This window comes from Semicossyphus pulcher, unplaced genomic scaffold (genome assembly GCF_022749685.1).
Source record: "Semicossyphus pulcher isolate SPU_LCO1_2020_fin unplaced genomic scaffold, fSemPul1.0.p SCAF_9, whole genome shotgun sequence".
Taxonomy (NCBI): domain Eukaryota; kingdom Metazoa; phylum Chordata; class Actinopteri; order Labriformes; family Labridae; genus Semicossyphus; species Semicossyphus pulcher.
Window position 1 is genome coordinate 10,318,210 of NW_027211770.1, and position 17,584 is coordinate 10,335,793.

The following is a 17,584-nucleotide window of genomic DNA, read 5'->3' on the forward strand; positions in this document are numbered from 1 at the left end:
CTCTGTTTATTGCCGGTATTTCTGTATTTGTCCTTCCTGACTTTTTTATGACCCAGCAGTGAAGACACAATCTCTGTTCAGGTAGGAGACATCTAGTTATTTAGGCAAACATAGCTTCTTCTCTCATTTGCAGACTCCACTGTAATAAATTAGATTTCTGCCTGCAGGATTTACAAACTGGAATCCGATGAGCAGTACACAGGCATCACTGATAAATATTTGAAAGCACTGCAGAATTTCTGGGAGCCTGAAAGATTCAATAAGCTACATGTTGAATTAAATGTTTTTCCTACATAAATAAAGGCATTGTCATCATGAACTGATGCAGAAAAGCAGAAATACAATTTCATTATCATGCAGGAAATCAATTCTTGAAACGCCGTTTGACGCACACACCACGAGACATGTTAATTTGATTATATTCAGAGTATTGCATAGAGCTGTCTTGTGGCAAACTTTACACAAAGAGTAACAGTGGCAGTACATATGGAGTAGCAGCTCTATGTGTTTCAGTGCTGACTGTGGTCACGCCCCTTGCCTGATACGTTCCTGCTGACTACAAGCACATGACCAGGCGTGTTTACACCTGCAGTGACAGAAAGAGACACAGCACTAAGGCAGGGGCGCATTTTTAAGTAAGTGGTGAGTGGTGAGTGGTTGTTGTTAAGCGGACATTTACTGAAACTTGGTAAGTGAGCATTATTAGCAGGGCTGTGTGCTTTTTCTCACTGTGTGACGTGAGGACGCTGTCGGCTCTTCCGTAGCAGCAGCTGCTAGCTTAGCATGCTAACGTGTGTCAGTCAGTAGGTTAGCTCGTTGGTGCAGCATCATCACCCAACCAGGTGAGAGCCTGGCTTTAAATTATAATAGCAGCTTTAAAATACGTGGCGCTAACTGTGTGACTTAGCTAATAGTATTCGCTGTTATTGTGTTCAATGTCATCTTCAAATAGCGTCGTAATCTCTAAAGTTACTGCAGGAATTAGCTACTTATTAATATGAGGTAGTGTTAGTTGCTCAATAAGTGGATTTACAGGTAGGTATCTTACTCGTAGCGAGCGGAAGTGGCAGGATGATTATAAAACGGAAACATTTGGTTGAAGGCTAAACTGTTGTCTGATTATCTGCTTTATTGAGCCTGTTAGAAAGGACAGTGTCTGTGTTACTCAACATCACCTGGCTTGTATACTGTCATGTTTGTCAAATGCTGTTCAACGTGTCAGCCATGTGAATGAGAGATCAATATGAATCTTGGTCTTGTGTGTCCTCAGAAAGCTCATGTTACTGCAGGTTACTCTAGGTAAATACTGTCAGTTTAAATGCGAACATTGCAGTGTGTGGAGCCTTGTGTTACTGCCAAGTTTTATTAAATTATTATTCAGTTTGTATCCACATTTTGTGTTCTGTTCCTTAGCTCAAAGCAGCCTCTGTCCATCAGGAGAGAAGCTACATCCTTGACCAAAGGCTCCACAAAGCCAGCCCTCTTGTTGTCCACCATGGATGAGACAGATGTTGAACGTGAGCCCTTCTTCTTCTTCTTCTTCTTCTTCTTCTTCTTCTTCTTCTCTCAATTTGTTTTTAAATCTGACTTTATTTACATACAGTGGTTTGTGGTCATTCATTTGTCAAGCTGTGTCTGCCATTTTTGTTTTCTCCATTTCTGCTCTCTTTCTATATTTACATCCTTTTACTCATATTCATCTCTGTTGTGTTTTGTTATCCCCCCAGAGGTGACCCTGGCTCTACTGGATGCAGCCACAGATAAAGATGCAGAGGTGCAGGAACAGGTCAGAAAGTCTATGTTGACCCTGGGAAAACAGCAGCCGGACAGAGTGTTAGCCATGTGTCAGGACTACCTTCTGAAACACCCAAAGGTAAAGAATACACCTCTGTTTTGTCAAACATGTCTCAAAGTATCAGCTTAGGGACCACCTAAGAAAAGAAAAGCTGTAGTGTGTGGCATCTGTTTACTTGCTTCATACTTGTCCCTATACGAATAAACATTAAATAAATAAAACAAACCAGCATAACCTGGTGCTTATTATACATGTTCCCACCATACGCACTCTAATCGTCTTATATTAAAAAAGCCAGATAAGCATTATCACATGAGTGTGCTAATACAACGATTTAACTCTGCATGTAGTGCCAGTGCTGTTATTGTATCGTGTGTCAAATCTAGCCATGAACACCTCTCAGTTACACAGGGCTGCACTGCTGTGACTGCACTGTGTGAACACACATTAGGAGTGAAATCTGCAGGGGAAGTCCCTCATGCCTTTGATTTCTGATGGGAAAATATTGTCCTGTAAAACTGTTAAACAATAAACTGAACTGCCGCAAGAATCAAGAAGTGATACTAATATGGTGGGGACGTCTGTGGTTTTATTAAAGATTTGCCTTGACTCCAGTAACTCAGCTAACAATAGTCTGCTGCAGCTAATCTGTTAAACTAGGTCACATTTAAAAGCCTCTCAGAGCCCCAAACATGTGGTTTCCCGACTGTTACAGCATGAAGTCAAAACTTCCCTCTAGAAGTTTCAGACCTGTACAAATGTAAATGAGTAGCCGTACTGTACGAGAGGGTCTCACTTTCAGTCACAGGTTTTCAGAGTTCACAGATAAAATTAATGCAATCATCAAGAATCAAGAATCATGATTGATTTAAAGTTTGTCTGTAAAATGAAAGTAGTAAAAAACAAGTAAAAAAGTCTAAATATCAAAGCTGATAACATCCTCATATTATCGTTCAAAAGTATTCAGTTTCAATGTTTTAAGACAGAAAAATGTGTCTTACAGTTTCTCTTTTAAAGTTTATGAAACAATCCATTTAAAAAAACAGCTAAATATTTGCCATTTTTTCTGTGGATAAACTCAATGTCTGGCAAATCAAAAGAAATAAATCACTGGAGCTGAAACACAAGTTAAAATAATAACTTGTCTTTCAGCTCTAGTGATGAGTTTCTTTTGATTTGCCAAAAATTAAAGTAATAATCTTGAAGATTTTCATTTAAATAAATGTCTGTTAAGTCACTATCTATCACCGAATGAGGAAACATTGATTGAGCCTATGGCCCACTGATGAAAGCCTTTGCATTTGCAGTATTACAGACTGGGTGTCTGTGGTGACTTTCGCAGAAAAAATCACAAGCGGCGCCCAGTTAGTGACGCGTTTTCCATCAGCCAGCAGTGGTTGGTCTGCCAGAGAGGGTAGGCGGAGCTAAGCAGCTGCTTTTCCGGTCTCTGCAAGTGTTGCGAGTAAACAGTAATCTACTATGGCTGAACAAACAAAGAAAAGATCGATGACGACAGAAATAAGTGAAAATCCAAAGAAAAAAACAAATTTGATGCTCAATCAATCAAGAGTTACAACCGTAGTTACATGCAACACTGTCTGGATATCTGGGAAGTGTGCTCCTGCAATTACCATTTATCGCCATAGGTGCCGCCAAAGAGAACGAAACTGAGATCTTCAAGATTACAACTTTACTGGATTGGCCATGTAAAATCCTGTTCGTTTCCAAATCGGTTAACTTTTAATTTCAGAAAATGTACCGTTATATCTGTAATATATATATATACACACAATGACACATACCACGGTCACTATAACCCAAATTTGCTGCGTCTACAGTACTTTGCTTACATTTTACCAACAGAATAAGTCTATGAACAAACTTAAAAAACTGTCACTGTCACTTCAAGGTTAAAGGTCCCTTGAATTCAGTTCTTTGCCTGTTCTGTGTTTAAACCTTGTAGTTAATCTGCAACTTAGAAATGTAATCATACAGCTGTGAATCATCTTCTGTCTGTATGATGTTGCAACATCTTATCATACCGTCACAAGCGTTGACTTTGTGATTATCAGATGATGGCATCTGTAAACTGAGGAAACATCTTTGTAAGCAACAGTGACAGTACAAGGAATGTCTTTTTTATGAGATGGTGTTGAATGTGCTGTATCATGTTTTACTTTGTCCTTGTGAAAGCCACTTTCAGACATTTCACAATGCATTTGTCACTGTTTTATTCACATTGTTAAATGATGTACCAGAAATTAGTATTCCATTTTATCCTCTTTTTTCTTATCTCTTTTTTCTCCTCCTCCTCTAGTTGGCAGTGAGCCACAGAGTTGTGATTCTTCAGACTATTGAGCTGATTGTGGGCTGCAGGATCGAGGCGATCAGTTACCCCAGGATAAAGAGCATCATCTCGCTCGCCTCAGAGGAGATGACACGATCGAAAGTAACATCCGAGACGTCAGTGAATCACTTTGTGTTTCTCTCAGAGGAGAGATGATAAATAACGTCCTTTCCTTTTTTCTTCTTCCGTCTGGTTTCATCAGGAGGTCGTCCCGGATTGGCAGCAGGCAGCAAGTAACATCCTGGTTGCTGTGGGTAACAAGCACATCAATGACATCATGGAGGAGATACTGAGCAAGTTTCAGCCGGGGCTCATACCTCACTTCTTTGTGGTCCAGACACTAGCCAACCTTTCTGACTCCAATGGTAGGACAATATTCACGCACAAACACAATAAAACCACTCACACACATACACACACACCAGGAAATCATAGTTACCTTCACAAAGCGGGCATTCAGAGGTTGCTGGGAAAGTCGTAAACCTGTTAAACCTGTCAAAAAAAACGACACCAGCAGTGTTTTTGGAGAAGTCTTTTGTGGTTAGGAAATTTTAAACAGTTTTCTAGTTAAACAATCAAAGTCTACATTGATTTGGAGATCCAGCACTCACACCAGTCCCAGTTAGGGATATCCAGATCCTTTGAACTGAGCAAGACATTTATAATCCATCAGAATTAGGTATGCAAAGCCTTATTTATGTTCAATCCTTTGTCCTGCAGCCAATGTTATCCTGGACCACTTTTACTAAAGCATTATGAAGGAATGAGAGGATGGCATGAATTAACAAATACCACCAAGCCTCAGTTCATCATATCTACACTGACAGTGAAGCAAAAATTAGCTCTGTTTGGTGTCCGTCTTAAGCCTTTGAAGTGCTGCTGATTTAATCGCAGCTAAATTTAAACCTGAGTCTCTGTTTGATGCTGAGGAAGAAGAAGTTGTTCAAACCTTTCTGCAAATACAGCTCCAGACAGACATGAGCCAGGAGTTAGTAAGCTGTAAAACACCTCTACATTTGACTAACTTTATATATTTTAATACAGCTCTACTTGTATACTAAACAGTGTTAACATTGATGAGCTAAAAACAGATCGTTGATACGGGACGGGACGGGTCTAAAATATGCTCACAGAAAAAGGGGCATTTTACGAGCCATTTGATGCTTTTTCTGCACAAAAAGGAGCGACCGCCGGCTGTCTGCTTCAGTCAGACTGTTTAAATGAGAAGCGATGATGAGTATAGAAAGTTTTAACTGTAGAAACTAACACTTCTGCTGCAAACAAGGCAAGAGAGGAATGTGCAGTATGTGCTACTCTAACTGCACGGGTTCGTTCTCTGGCTTTACATGTGTATCGTTGCGTCCAAAAAGTTTCCGTATACATAACCTCAGCTGAGGATCTATATTGCTCGTGCAGAACATCTTCAGGAAACAATTAATGTGAGGACGGATGAAAGGACTTTACAGCAGATTGAACCTGTATTAGACTGATTAAATGTTTTTAAAAGAGAAAACGTTTTGACTTTAAGTAATGACTAAAATGTGACTTTAATTGACTAAAACTGGACTAAAATGTTTTGAGTTTTTGTCGACTAAAAATAGATTAAAGGGTTTAAAATTAGGGTAAAAAGTGACTAAAATGTGACTAAAGCCTAATGAACATTTTTGTCTTACGACAAAGACTAAATCTAAAATAGCTTCCAAAATGAACACTGATAATAAGTGTGCATTTCTATCTTTATGATATTTCAATAAAAAGGACTCAATATTAGCAGTTACTAAATGCATGGATCAGATTGAATGACTCTGATCTGGATCAGGGGCTCATAAATCTGCAGCAGCACCCTGGTCATGGTGCCAGCTTCCATTGTGTCCACAAAACCTGCATTTGCTCGTGGATTTCTGTTGCCAAGCATATAATCTGTAGAAGAAGTATGTACATGCTATTTTATGTTACTGTAAATAATACACCAGTACAGAATTTTATTGAATTTATATTTATTTGATAGACATTGTGAATTGTGCAAAGACACTTTTCACTGGGAACAGCTGTCCAAGCCCCTACCTTATAGAGATAGTGGTGAGTTATAACGTAACATTGATGCTCTCTTCTCTTTATTCTCTAGTTTATGGCATGGTCCCCTTCCTGAATGCTATTCTCGGCACCATGTTGCCCATGCTGGGCATGGCCAAACAGGATAACATGAAGTGGGTCTTCTCTTCTGGTAAGCACCTCCTAATGGTTTTTACAAACATACACTTCCTCTGTGTTTTCATTTTCATTTCAAACCTTTATTTAAGCCTCGAAAATCATTGATGTTTCCCTCTTTTGCAATCATGTCAAGATACATAATGACACAATAAAAACAACCAAAAATACAATACTCAATAAAACAATTGCAAGCTGAGCTGAAGTGGTTTGATCCCACCGCCTTCATTTGTCTGAGTTTAATCTCTATAAACAGACATCTGCATGCTAACAGCTAACAATCTGCTCTAGATCTAAAATTCAACTTGACGCTGTGTCACGAAAGCCTTACAGCAGTCAAATTTCCCGGCTTTCTCAAATGCATCTTTCTGTGACAATGCAGCATGCGGAAAAGGAAGTCTTGACGGGAAGTTGCTTATCACTTACAGTCTGGCACGTTCGCCGGTGTCCCTAGAGGCTATATCGTCTCAGACTATAGCCGATGGGATCCGAGATTGGTCTGAGAGAAATTAGAGTGTCGATCCTGAGAGTGTGTTGTGATTAATTCCACGTTTAGAGCACAAAAACTAAGGGCGGATTTTCCATGTTCAGAGTAAACATGGGGGACTTGAAGGATAAGACAGCCAGCAGAGCGAGTTATGTAGGTTCCAGTGGTCCAGTTCAGCATGGATGATATGTAGGGTGGTGAATGTCCAATAAGGGATGTATAGATCAAAAGATACGTTTTTAATCACGCCTCTGTGTTAGAGAAGACCAACCAACTGTGTTATACAGAGTACAACCTCCAAAACTTAACCCACTCACCCTTTCTGTTGTCATGACATGATGTCTCTCTCTTCCTTATTATCCTTTTGGTTTCTCTCCCTCCAGCTCTGTGTCATTTCAGCGACAGTATCTTAGAGTACCTCGCCAACCTGGACAAGGCTCCGGACCCCACAGTCAGAAAAGACACCTTTTCAAGTGAAATATTTGCTGCTTTCGAAATCCTCTTCAATACATGGCTACAAAGCAGAGAGGCTAAGGTAAGCTGTGGTCAAACAGCACCTGAGAGGCAGGAGGACATTACAAAAGCAACATTTTTAGTACAATTAGTTTCTATAAGACTTATTGGAAACACTCGGATCCCATTTCTGAGTGAGAAAGTTGTGTTTGTCATCTCATGAAATACCCTGTGAGAACACTTCATGTTGTTGTACTTCTCTGGTCCCAAATTAGAGAAACAACATGGTAACCACTAACACATTGGTCATAGTGTTAATCTGTTAGAGCACAATAAATCACATTGTTTATGGTATATTAATAGTATAGTAACAATACAAGTTCTATTATTTAAAGAACTAAACTAAACTTGGCCGTGTTCACCGAGTCCAACAATGTAACCTCTGTGCCTTTTGTGCGGAATTAAAGAAGGCAGGAAACCTATTAGAGCTAGTTATGGTTTGCTATTTACAGCTCGGGTCAGAGTTGTGCAGATTTGAGAACAAACAAACAGAAAATCTGGAAAGCAAACAACCTTAGATGTTCTGTCCTGGTTTGAAGATCCCTCTACTTTAATCACATACCATATTTTGGTTCCTTTGTCCATTCTGACGCCTTGAGAGTAAAGTAAAGAACTGTGACACGGCCCCTGCAGTCTGTCCAAAAGCAGTATTAACTAACTTTTCTGTAATATGGTGTTTTTTTACGGCTTGTTTCTTCCCTCTCTAAACCATCTGTATAACCATCACGTCTGTCTCCTGACATCCTGTCTCTCTGTCTCTGTGTGTTTCAGTTGAGGCTGACCGTAGCCGAGGCAGTCGGCTCTATGAGCCATCTGATGGCCAGCGACAAACTGGAGGAGCAGATTCCTAAACTGATTCCTGCCATCTTGTCCCTGTACAAGAAAAACAACGAGCACTACGTCATCAGCAAGGTGGGCACGGAGAGCCTGATGCAGCTGACTGTTTATTCACACAAGCCTTTTGTCTTTAAATAACCTCGACATCACACGATTCATTACGCTTCTTCAGAGGGTGATTACATTTGATGTCTTTACGTCTCCACTCAGAGTCTGTGCCAAGTGCTTGATGCGTCTCTCAACATGGGCAGCAGAGTACTGGAGACACAACTGGACAGTCTACTCTTTGCACTGCACCAACAGGTACACATAAAGCACACCTACACAGCTCCAAGATTGAGTGAGCCATGTGACTGATGCATGACACAGATACTGGTGGAACCAGGCCAAAATAGTATAGATCCAGACCAGCTATTGAGGGAGTAGGAGGAGGGAGAGTGTTGTAACTTTGTAGCTTAGTCTTTGATTATTCCTTGATGAACTAATATTTCTGCATTATTAAAATGTGTGATGTGGGTAAGCTGATTATACACTGTAACCTTTATTTGATGTGCTGAGTTGCAAAGTGAGAAAGTGGGCGTGTCCAGAAACAGACCTTGAGCAAACACAGGCCTAGAAGACTGAACAACACTCCTGCACTGTTAGCTGTACAATCTGTGTGCTTTGACTGCTGGCAGTCTGTGTAGCACTTTCTATCACATGACATGAATGATGTCATACCAACTGTAATGCAGTTCCTCTGGCTTCCTGCTTATTGACAGGACTCATATTAACTTGTGCTGCTGTCTTTAAAATGTGTCAAGTGTTTGTCAGGGAGTCAGATGCTTTCATAATCTTGTGACTCAGCTGACGCTTGGCTCGATGCCTTGAACGTTGCAACATTCGACCACAATGACTTTGCCTAAGATGTGTGTGTATGATCTGGATTGTGTGGTTGTGACAGAGAGTATTTCACAAGAATGTTACAGTTATAGTAATGTTACACAAAATCTCTTAATCTCTATTTATATACATTAGTGTTGTGTAACTCAAGTTGACAGAAGGTGGCTTTGAATTATGAGGTCCTTAACACATTCTCAGTTCTTATTTTTAGTTTCAGTAAGTTGCAAGTTGTTATTGAAAAATGTAAATGTCACTTCTCATGTGTGACCTGGTGATATGAAAGTAACGTATGCGATCACCCACTTCCTTGGACAAACAAATTAAAGTCACGGCACCTCTCATCTCTTTTCTGATTTTGTCCTGTACATGCTTAAGTTGTGTTTTCTAACAGTTTAACAGTCATATGTATCACTCACTTTAAGTGTTTTCCCTGGAAAATGTAAACAAAGGCAGCGTGCAGTTAACTACTTTGTCTGACACCTACCCCCCCTCCAGCGGTTTCAGGCATTTAAAATAACTTCATAGAAATAATCAATCTTGTCGCTGATGGTCTGGTTTGCTTTTGTAGCTCATATAGAGTCATCAGAATTAATTTCAGCCTGTTTCATAACCAGATAAAAACTCCCCACAGGAGCTTTAAGTGCACAGGTTTACACATGGCTGTCACAGTAACCTTTCCTTTGTCTCCCCCAGGTGTCCGCACCTGTTGATTACAGTAACCCTCCTACTGTCAAGAACCACAATGAGGTCCTGCGCTGCTTCAGCTTACTAGGTACTTAAGCTGCTCAGTGTGTACAGTGTGTATGTTTGTTTGACATTAGGCTTTTTTTAATAAGGCAGTTATAGAATTAACTCTCTGGTGATCTAGTGTGCGGTAGCAGCTGAATGTAGTCCAACAGCTTCAGGCTTTTCAATCTGTTGCAGTTCTATGGAGTCACAAGAACAGTAATAAGATCATCCATTAGTGTCCCGGACTCAGCGTCCACCACAAGATAATCATATTACCTGAAACCATCTGCCTACTTCCCTACCCCTCTCTCTTGCCGGGCTTATCCTTCCTGTGTTTTGCTCTTGTTTTTTGTACCGTGAAATCCAGAATATATGTCGCACCAGAGTTTAAGACGCAGTCTGTTTTTGGGGCTGTCCCAGAGGGAACAAAGGTTTTCTACAGTTATTTATTAATTAAAACGTTTATACAAGTTAACAGTATTTCAGTTTATCTTCAACATTCAAAACACACAAATTATATCCTACCATCTGTTTTTTTAACTCTTTATTTTTCATTTTTCTCAAAACTTCTGTGACAAAACATTTGATCAAAAATGTGTTTGTAAGTACATCATTAAAAAAAGACTAAAAATGAATAATACAAATAGAAATAAAAATAAAGACATTTTACCAAGGGAGAGGCATTTCCAGCAAAGCAGGGTCAATCATATTGAAGTATTTTCTGTGGCACTTCGCTATAACACAGTTTGTTCCAACAACCCATATCATTTAGTTAGACACCTACATATACTTAAACACACTTCCACCTTTGAGTAAAGATGTCCGTCTTCATTTGTAGACTAGCAGTCATCTGTTTCTTTTTGTAGTCCTGTTTTAGTCTCTGCATCCATCGAGCTATTGTTGGTGGTTTTGTGTCCTTCCAGTTCAGAGTCACCATTTTCTTGACAATCAATTAAAGTATCAACAACATGTACATCTGATCCATGTTGCACATACCTTTATGTACAAGTCCCTGCTTACCGTCTGTTTTAATCATGTAAAGTTTGCAATCCTGCTAGCTACCGGTGCGGTAGTTGAGCTCAGCCTATGGTGGCGGTAATTGTTATGAGGGTGGCGGCTGCACTGGTGATCATGACGGCGCATGTGTGTGATGAAGCTTTAGCTAGATTATAGCGCCATCATCTGGATAAAATACTGTAACACAATAAAATACCTGTCTCTGGTACTGGTATATTGGTAGCACTGGTATATAGGACACAGACAACTTTCTAAATGTATTAAAAGTGCTTCTATCTAAAGATATATCTTTGAGACTTTATCTATTTTCCTAATTTTCTCTCCTGTCCGCTCTGTCCACTGTCAATCCTTCCCTTCCAGCTAACGCCTTCCCCGACCGGCTGGTGATGTTTGTTCTGCAGAAGTTGGAGAACAGTAACGAGCGCAGCAGGGTGGGCTCCCTGGCTGTCCTCCGTCACCTCATCAACTCCAGCAGTGAGAAAACACACACACACATCCCAAACTCATACACATAACCCTAACCCATCAATGCGTGACCTTTCAGTGTGCCCTGAAATATGTTCTAGTATTGATTTATATGTGAGCACAGTCATGTAAAATCACCCTTTGTATATCTGGTACTCTTTCCTCATCTCTGTATTTGTGTGTGTGTGTCTGTTTGTGTGTTACAGCTTCCACAATGGAGAGTAAGAAGCTGCTTATTCTGGCCAGCATCAGACAACCCATGGCTGACCACAGCAACAAGGTAACACACGTACACACACGTAGTTTCAATGTGACTACTTTGATTATTAACGAAAACATTGAACATTATTAATTAAGCATCTGTGTCTCTTTCTGTGTCTCAGGTGAAGAAGCGAGTGGTCCAGGTGATCAGTGCGATGGCTCATCACGGCTACCTGGAGTTGGAGGGAGGGGAGTTACTGGTTCGATTCATAGTTCAACACTGTGCCTTACATGATACATATCAGGTACAAACTCTGCTGTGTTTCATCTTTCTACAGGGATGTTAGGGGGAGTTGTGTCTAAAATGTTTATTATTCTAAATGTGTTTGTTTTTTATAGTTGATGAACTCAGATTTTGTTACTTAAAAAAAGTTACTGCTGAGTTATTTTAAGATTTGTTGGTTATGTTTAAAAAGCATGATCAATTACAAAGAGATAAAGAAAACAAATAAGCAATCAACAGCACATACTTGAGCTCAATGGACATTATGAAAGATGCACACCAACAGATAAGTCATCAATAGTATGTAAAAATCAAGTAACAGGAGTTACAGGAGATAATATGAAGGGACAGAATAAAAATCTGGTTGTGATTGTGTCTGTGTGTCTGCAGCGAGGCCAGAAGCCCACAGATCCAGAGGAGGTGACTAACGAGGCACTGAGGACCATGTGTGACAACACCCTTCATCTCCTGACCACCACTGTAGGACGACTGGCTGACGTACGTTACCCGTCTTCTTCTTTACCATCTGCCTGATCTGTTGTTTTTTTTTACTGCTGATGTTTGTTTCACTACAGTTTCATTTTTATTTAGCTTAAACTTTATAACAAACGAGTTAGATTGAAGTCATTAATACCAGCTGTTGTTTTTGTGTAGGAACTTAACAAATGTATTGTGGTGCGTTTAGGTGCTGTGGCCGAAGCTGCTGTTCTACCTGACCCCTGCCCAGTACAGCAACGCCACCACTCCTCTGTGTAAGAGTCTGATAGTGCTGGGCACCAAGAAGAAGAACAGCCAGGAGCCCAGCTTCAACATCGACTTCACACAAGAAGGTAGGAGGCATGTTTACTGACCGGGGGCTTCTCTAATTGGCTTTGTGTGTGTTACATCTTAAAACCTCCCCTTCCTAAAATTTAGGATGCTGCGTCAAACATAAATGAAACAAAGTGTGATGATTTGCTAATAATTTTTGATATGTACTCTTACTGGTGGTATAAAAACACAACAAAGACCAGATGTTGATCGTTCTTACTGGTATACATGCTTGTTTTTTGAATACATGCACCCATTCAGAATGTGTGCATTTTTACACAGCGTCCCAACTTTTCTTTTTAAATTTGTGTTGTAGCCTATAAGGGTGTCCAAATATTGGTTACTTTTCGATACCATGTGCTATTTTTACGTTTGATAGTACCGAAAGGAACCGAAGCTTTGTAAAAAAAAAAAAACATAGATCTACGATGAGATTACAACTCAGATCTGCTGCGAGGGAGAAGAGAGCGCAATAGTTGAGTGACATCGACAGGAAGGGAAGAGGGTGAGCACCATTTATAAAAACAAAGCGGTGAATCATCAGCGTTTGCGCTCTAAACAGGAAACTAACAGGCCTACAACCCCGCAGGAAGGTACAGGATTTTGTTTTTGTTAAATTATTAAATATAAATTCTAAACAAGATTACCCCATTTTTGGTACAGCTTTATTTTTGCCGTGGTATCGAAACAGGTATCAAATATTGTTGTTTTTTTATACTAGTATCGTATAGAAATGTGAAATTCTGGTACTGTGACAAGTGACAACTCTAGTAGCCGATGTGGTCAGCTCTAAAAATAAGGTGTGAAAAACAGAAAAAACAATTTGAAAGTAAAGTGCTTTCTGTTTTTTATGATCAGCTCCAAGCTAAATGTGTTTTATCTCTCTGTTCCAGTCAATCTGCCCTCTCCTCAAACACTAATGATCAGAATGCTGGTGAGTAAATTCAACATGTTTTTTATACTTTATATGGAGCAAAAGCCAAACAGGCTGTGGTGAAAGCATTTTGTGTTGAGAGTGTAGAACAAAGGCTCACAAAACATGTAGTCTGAAAACTATCTGGAGAAAAAGTCTGAAATCAAACAGGATTATTTAATGAATCACTGCCCATGATTTAGACACATTATGTATCATCATCCTGAGCTATTATATTCAAGGTGGAACAGGAATAAAAGGAGTTCTTCTGCTGTTTTGTTTAAATATGTAGAAACTAATTTGTAATTAAGAACATTGTCCTGACTGGTATCTGTTTGCCTGCATGTATTTTTCCTTGGCTCGGGCCATCTCAGGTGAATGCAGCGTTCCCATTCCATGACAGAGGTCATGGCGCTCCGTCCCTCTCTCTCCTTCAAATCCTCAGTGTCAACATTCACCCCAAAACAGAGATACTCTGGGAGAAAGAGATACCGCCTCTGCTCTCAGTCATAGAGGGTATGGACATCATCTTTTCAACAGCTTTGGATAAGACTCTCTTTCCTGTATCAGAGATGTCATGCTCAGCAGCTTTCCTCTAAAGAGTCGTCTGACTGTGTTGTTGTTTGCAGAGTCGACTTCAGAGAGCCTGGATAAGAAGCAGTGGGATGAGAAGTTGCTGAAGGTGTGCTTGACTGCTGAGTTTCACAACATTACCTTATTAACATTTTAATCTGTCACTGTGTTGCATAAGAATTAAACCAAAGTAGCCCAAAATAATCAACCAAAATATTTGTTGTTGCTGGTTTATAATCATTGGAAAAAGACTGAATGATGCTCATTACCTGTACAAGGATGTATTAATAGATTTAGACTGTCAGAGAGGCTTATTTTCTGCTTTGTTTGTCTTCAGCTGTTGTCTAAAACTCTGGATACTATTAATGATGACAAGTGGGTGTGTCAGTTGGCAGCTGAGGCAACAAGATATCTCCCCACGTACAACAACACCTTAGAGGAGAAGGTAGGTGCTTTTAAAAGCTTTCTCACTCACAAAACAAGAACGAGCTGAGTGGCAGATATTGTTTGAATACTGTTACATAATTGTTTGTACAGTGACTTAAGACTAACAGACAGTTTGGAGTTTGTCGAGTTTCTAAACTCCCGCAATAAGCCTAATGTAGACCTTCATGTAAGTCATTATAAAACTTGTGCAGCTTACTGACAGTGGTCCTCATTCTTAAGGGCAGATGACCAGAGTTTGTACACAGAGGTGAACAGTAAAAAAAATAAACCAAATCTCTGAAGTGTAGTGGGTTCATTTAATGTAAGACAATGTTCATGTTTCTGTGTGGAGTTTACATGTCCTCCCTGTGCATGTGTGGGTTCCCTCTGGGTACTCCGGCTTCCTCCCATAGTTCAAAGACGTGCTTGTTAAGTTCATTGGTGACTCTAAAACTGCCTGTGAGTGTGAATGGTTGTCTGTCTCTGTGTGTCAGCCTTGTGATTGACTGGTGATCAGTTCAGGGTGTACCCTGCCTCTCGCCCAATGTCAGCTGGGATAGACTCCAGCCCCCCGCAAACCTGAACAGGATAAGCGGTATAGAAAATGGACGGATGGATAGATGAACATTATCAGCTACCTTTCGTGTTGACCACTTTGACTCAGCTGTGGCGCTCTGCTACATGTGCTGCTGACAGTACTGACTGTATTGTAAACTATGGAGGTGGAGCGCACTCTGCTGGACAAACTTTGTGATAAAACCAAACACATATCACTCCAGGCTTTGTTTCTGCAGCATATGCTCATAAAACATAATATTGGCATATATTGGAAAACCTAAAAGCTGATACCAAAATATCTGTGACAGGCTGATAATATTCACCAATCAATATGTATCGGTCTGGCTCATAACGCTTAACACAGTAAAGTATATATCTGATAATAACATAATATGCTTTCTCACTCTGTAGAGTTTCCTGTATCGATGTATAGGAGTGACTCTTCAACAGTGTTTCAACAAGGAGCTCGTTAAAAAGCAGCTGCAGGAAATCCTCCTCACAGCGCGACACAGTGACGCCATCGAAAGAGAGGTACCCGAAACTCTGGTTTCTAATAATTACAATGTTACAATTTAATTTATGTCTCATAACCATTATCTAGGGATTTATAAATATCATTTAAGTTCTGTCAGATATCGGCATCATGTGTTTCACACCTGGACAGGTTTATAGTCTACCTTATTAATTCTGTCATGTGTGTCCATCAGGGAGTTGCGATGGGCGTCGGTCTGTGTGCAAACAGCCACTTAGAGGGAACTCTGGCCAAACTGGACGAGTTCGGAAAGTCAGACGCCTTCAAGAAGTCACCGAGCATCTTCAACCTGCTGAAAGTATGAAGAGCTTCTGTGATGTATCCCAAGTTAATATGCTATGATAGATGATTTCAGCAGACGATTCTGCTTGTCTTACTAATAATGTTAAAAAAGCTTCTGTTGATCGTCTCTTCCTTCTTTCCTTCCCTCAGGAGCGTAATGACGTGGAGATAGAGAAAGTGAAAAGCACTTTAATCTTGTGTTACGGTCAAGTGGCTCTGAACGCTCCTCCAGAAAAGATACTGAACCGCATCGATCAGGACATCCTGCGCTGCATCAGTAAACACTTCAATACCAAGGTAATGTGAGCACTGAGGTCATGTGATTTCTTAACTTAGGAGGAGACTAATGATAACTCTGATAAGGGTAAACAGGCATTACAGTAGATATTAAACACTGTGTCATAGGACGAACAGGACTGATTGACTGGATTAGTTTTGCATGTTGCACTACTTTTCTTTAGTGAAACTAAATCTTGCTAAATCCACTGTATTAATCCCTGTTTTATTGAAGCACATTTAGTGGCCTGATGATTTTTAATACATGTTGTTATCATCAGCTCAGATTGAAATGGACCCACTGTTGTCTGTTGTTTTTAAAACATGTTGTCTTCTTAGATTCAGCAGTGTTTTAAACAATTGTGTACGATGGTCGTATTTTTATAGCAGTGCAAGAACCAGTGTGAGCAGCTCTCCCTGTCTTTTTTGTTTTCCTCACCTCGAAATCAGCTGAAGCCAGTTGTGTAGTATTGTGGTAATGAGCACAGAGTGCACGGTGCACAGTTAAGACGAGAGGTGCCAGCAGCTAGGAGGTTTATGGGTAAAAAGAGAGTTGTTGGTAATTTGGAGGAAATTGGGTTACTTTGAAAAAGACTTTGCAATCAGAATTGACATCTCACAACAACAACCTGCTTCCCCTTTCAAGGTTTTAGCAACAGCAAAAACTCAATACTTGAAGCAAATGTGCAACAATAATTGACTAATGCTTAAATTGAGTAAACCGTTGTAATTAAACTCTCCCCAACCTGTAGATGGTTTAAGTTTGCATAAAGTGTTATAAGTGTTATTTATGGCAGGAATACTGTGTAAAACAGTCTGCATGGATGTAAAACATCAAAGTAAAATAGCTGATTCAATTAGCTGCTTTATTATGTATGAAAAGTTCCTGCAGCTACCTTAGGACAGCTGGACACATGATGATGATGTTGATAAATCAGCAGACTCTTATTTACCACATACAACTCTGTGCACATCAGGACAGACAGTTAAGCCGCCTGCCTATGAAGGAGAAGTTGGATTAACATGGCTGAATTACAGCTCTTTGAACATGACTTGAGATTGTGACAGACTGATGCAGTCATACCCAGAACCATTTTTTAATTATGTGACCCATCATCATTGTACTAGCGGACTGTTTGTGGTGCTGTGTGACCACAAAGTGCTGCTCTTCACCATCCAAACAACAACATGACTTCCTGAAGAAGCTGATTCTTTGTTGTTGTAGCACTTTATATTCACATTAACCCTGCCCTGTACTGCACCTACATGATCCAACACACAGACCTACCATGTTGTTTGTCATTCAGCTTGCACGATTTAAACAGGACCCATTTACTTAACCTTGCAGGTAAGAGTGCTGTGTTCGTGTGTTTCCACTCATGACTTTATCGCCTCTATTCATGCAGGTTCTTGGAATCAAAGTAGAGACAAAGGTATCGTCACGGGAATA

General features: G+C 40.1%; 1 protein-coding gene across 3 annotated transcripts in view; it reads left to right on the forward strand.

Annotated features, from left to right (window-relative positions):
- The first annotated feature begins 578 nt into the window (after window positions 1–578).
- The window catches only part of mroh1 (maestro heat-like repeat family member 1), a 30,162-nt gene continuing 13,156 nt past the window's right edge, over window positions 579–17,584 (forward strand). Inside the window, exons 1-23 of one of the 3 annotated variants that reach the window (XM_069656578.1) lie at window positions 579–635; window positions 1,414–1,517; window positions 1,728–1,873; window positions 4,113–4,244; window positions 4,345–4,507; window positions 6,268–6,366; window positions 7,221–7,372; window positions 8,122–8,262; window positions 8,398–8,490; window positions 9,763–9,841; window positions 11,176–11,289; window positions 11,487–11,560; window positions 11,664–11,786; window positions 12,155–12,262; window positions 12,450–12,594; window positions 13,468–13,508; window positions 13,862–14,003; window positions 14,117–14,169; window positions 14,398–14,505; window positions 15,456–15,575; window positions 15,752–15,874; window positions 16,009–16,155; window positions 17,541–17,567. In XM_069656578.1, coding sequence (XP_069512679.1) covers window positions 1,496–1,517; window positions 1,728–1,873; window positions 4,113–4,244; window positions 4,345–4,507; window positions 6,268–6,366; window positions 7,221–7,372; window positions 8,122–8,262; window positions 8,398–8,490; window positions 9,763–9,841; window positions 11,176–11,289; window positions 11,487–11,560; window positions 11,664–11,786; window positions 12,155–12,262; window positions 12,450–12,594; window positions 13,468–13,508; window positions 13,862–14,003; window positions 14,117–14,169; window positions 14,398–14,505; window positions 15,456–15,575; window positions 15,752–15,874; window positions 16,009–16,155; window positions 17,541–17,567 — 2,352 coding nt within the window. In that variant the 5' untranslated portion in view covers window positions 579–635; window positions 1,414–1,495. The other 2 variants (XM_069656577.1, XM_069656579.1) reach the window with 2 other exon arrangements.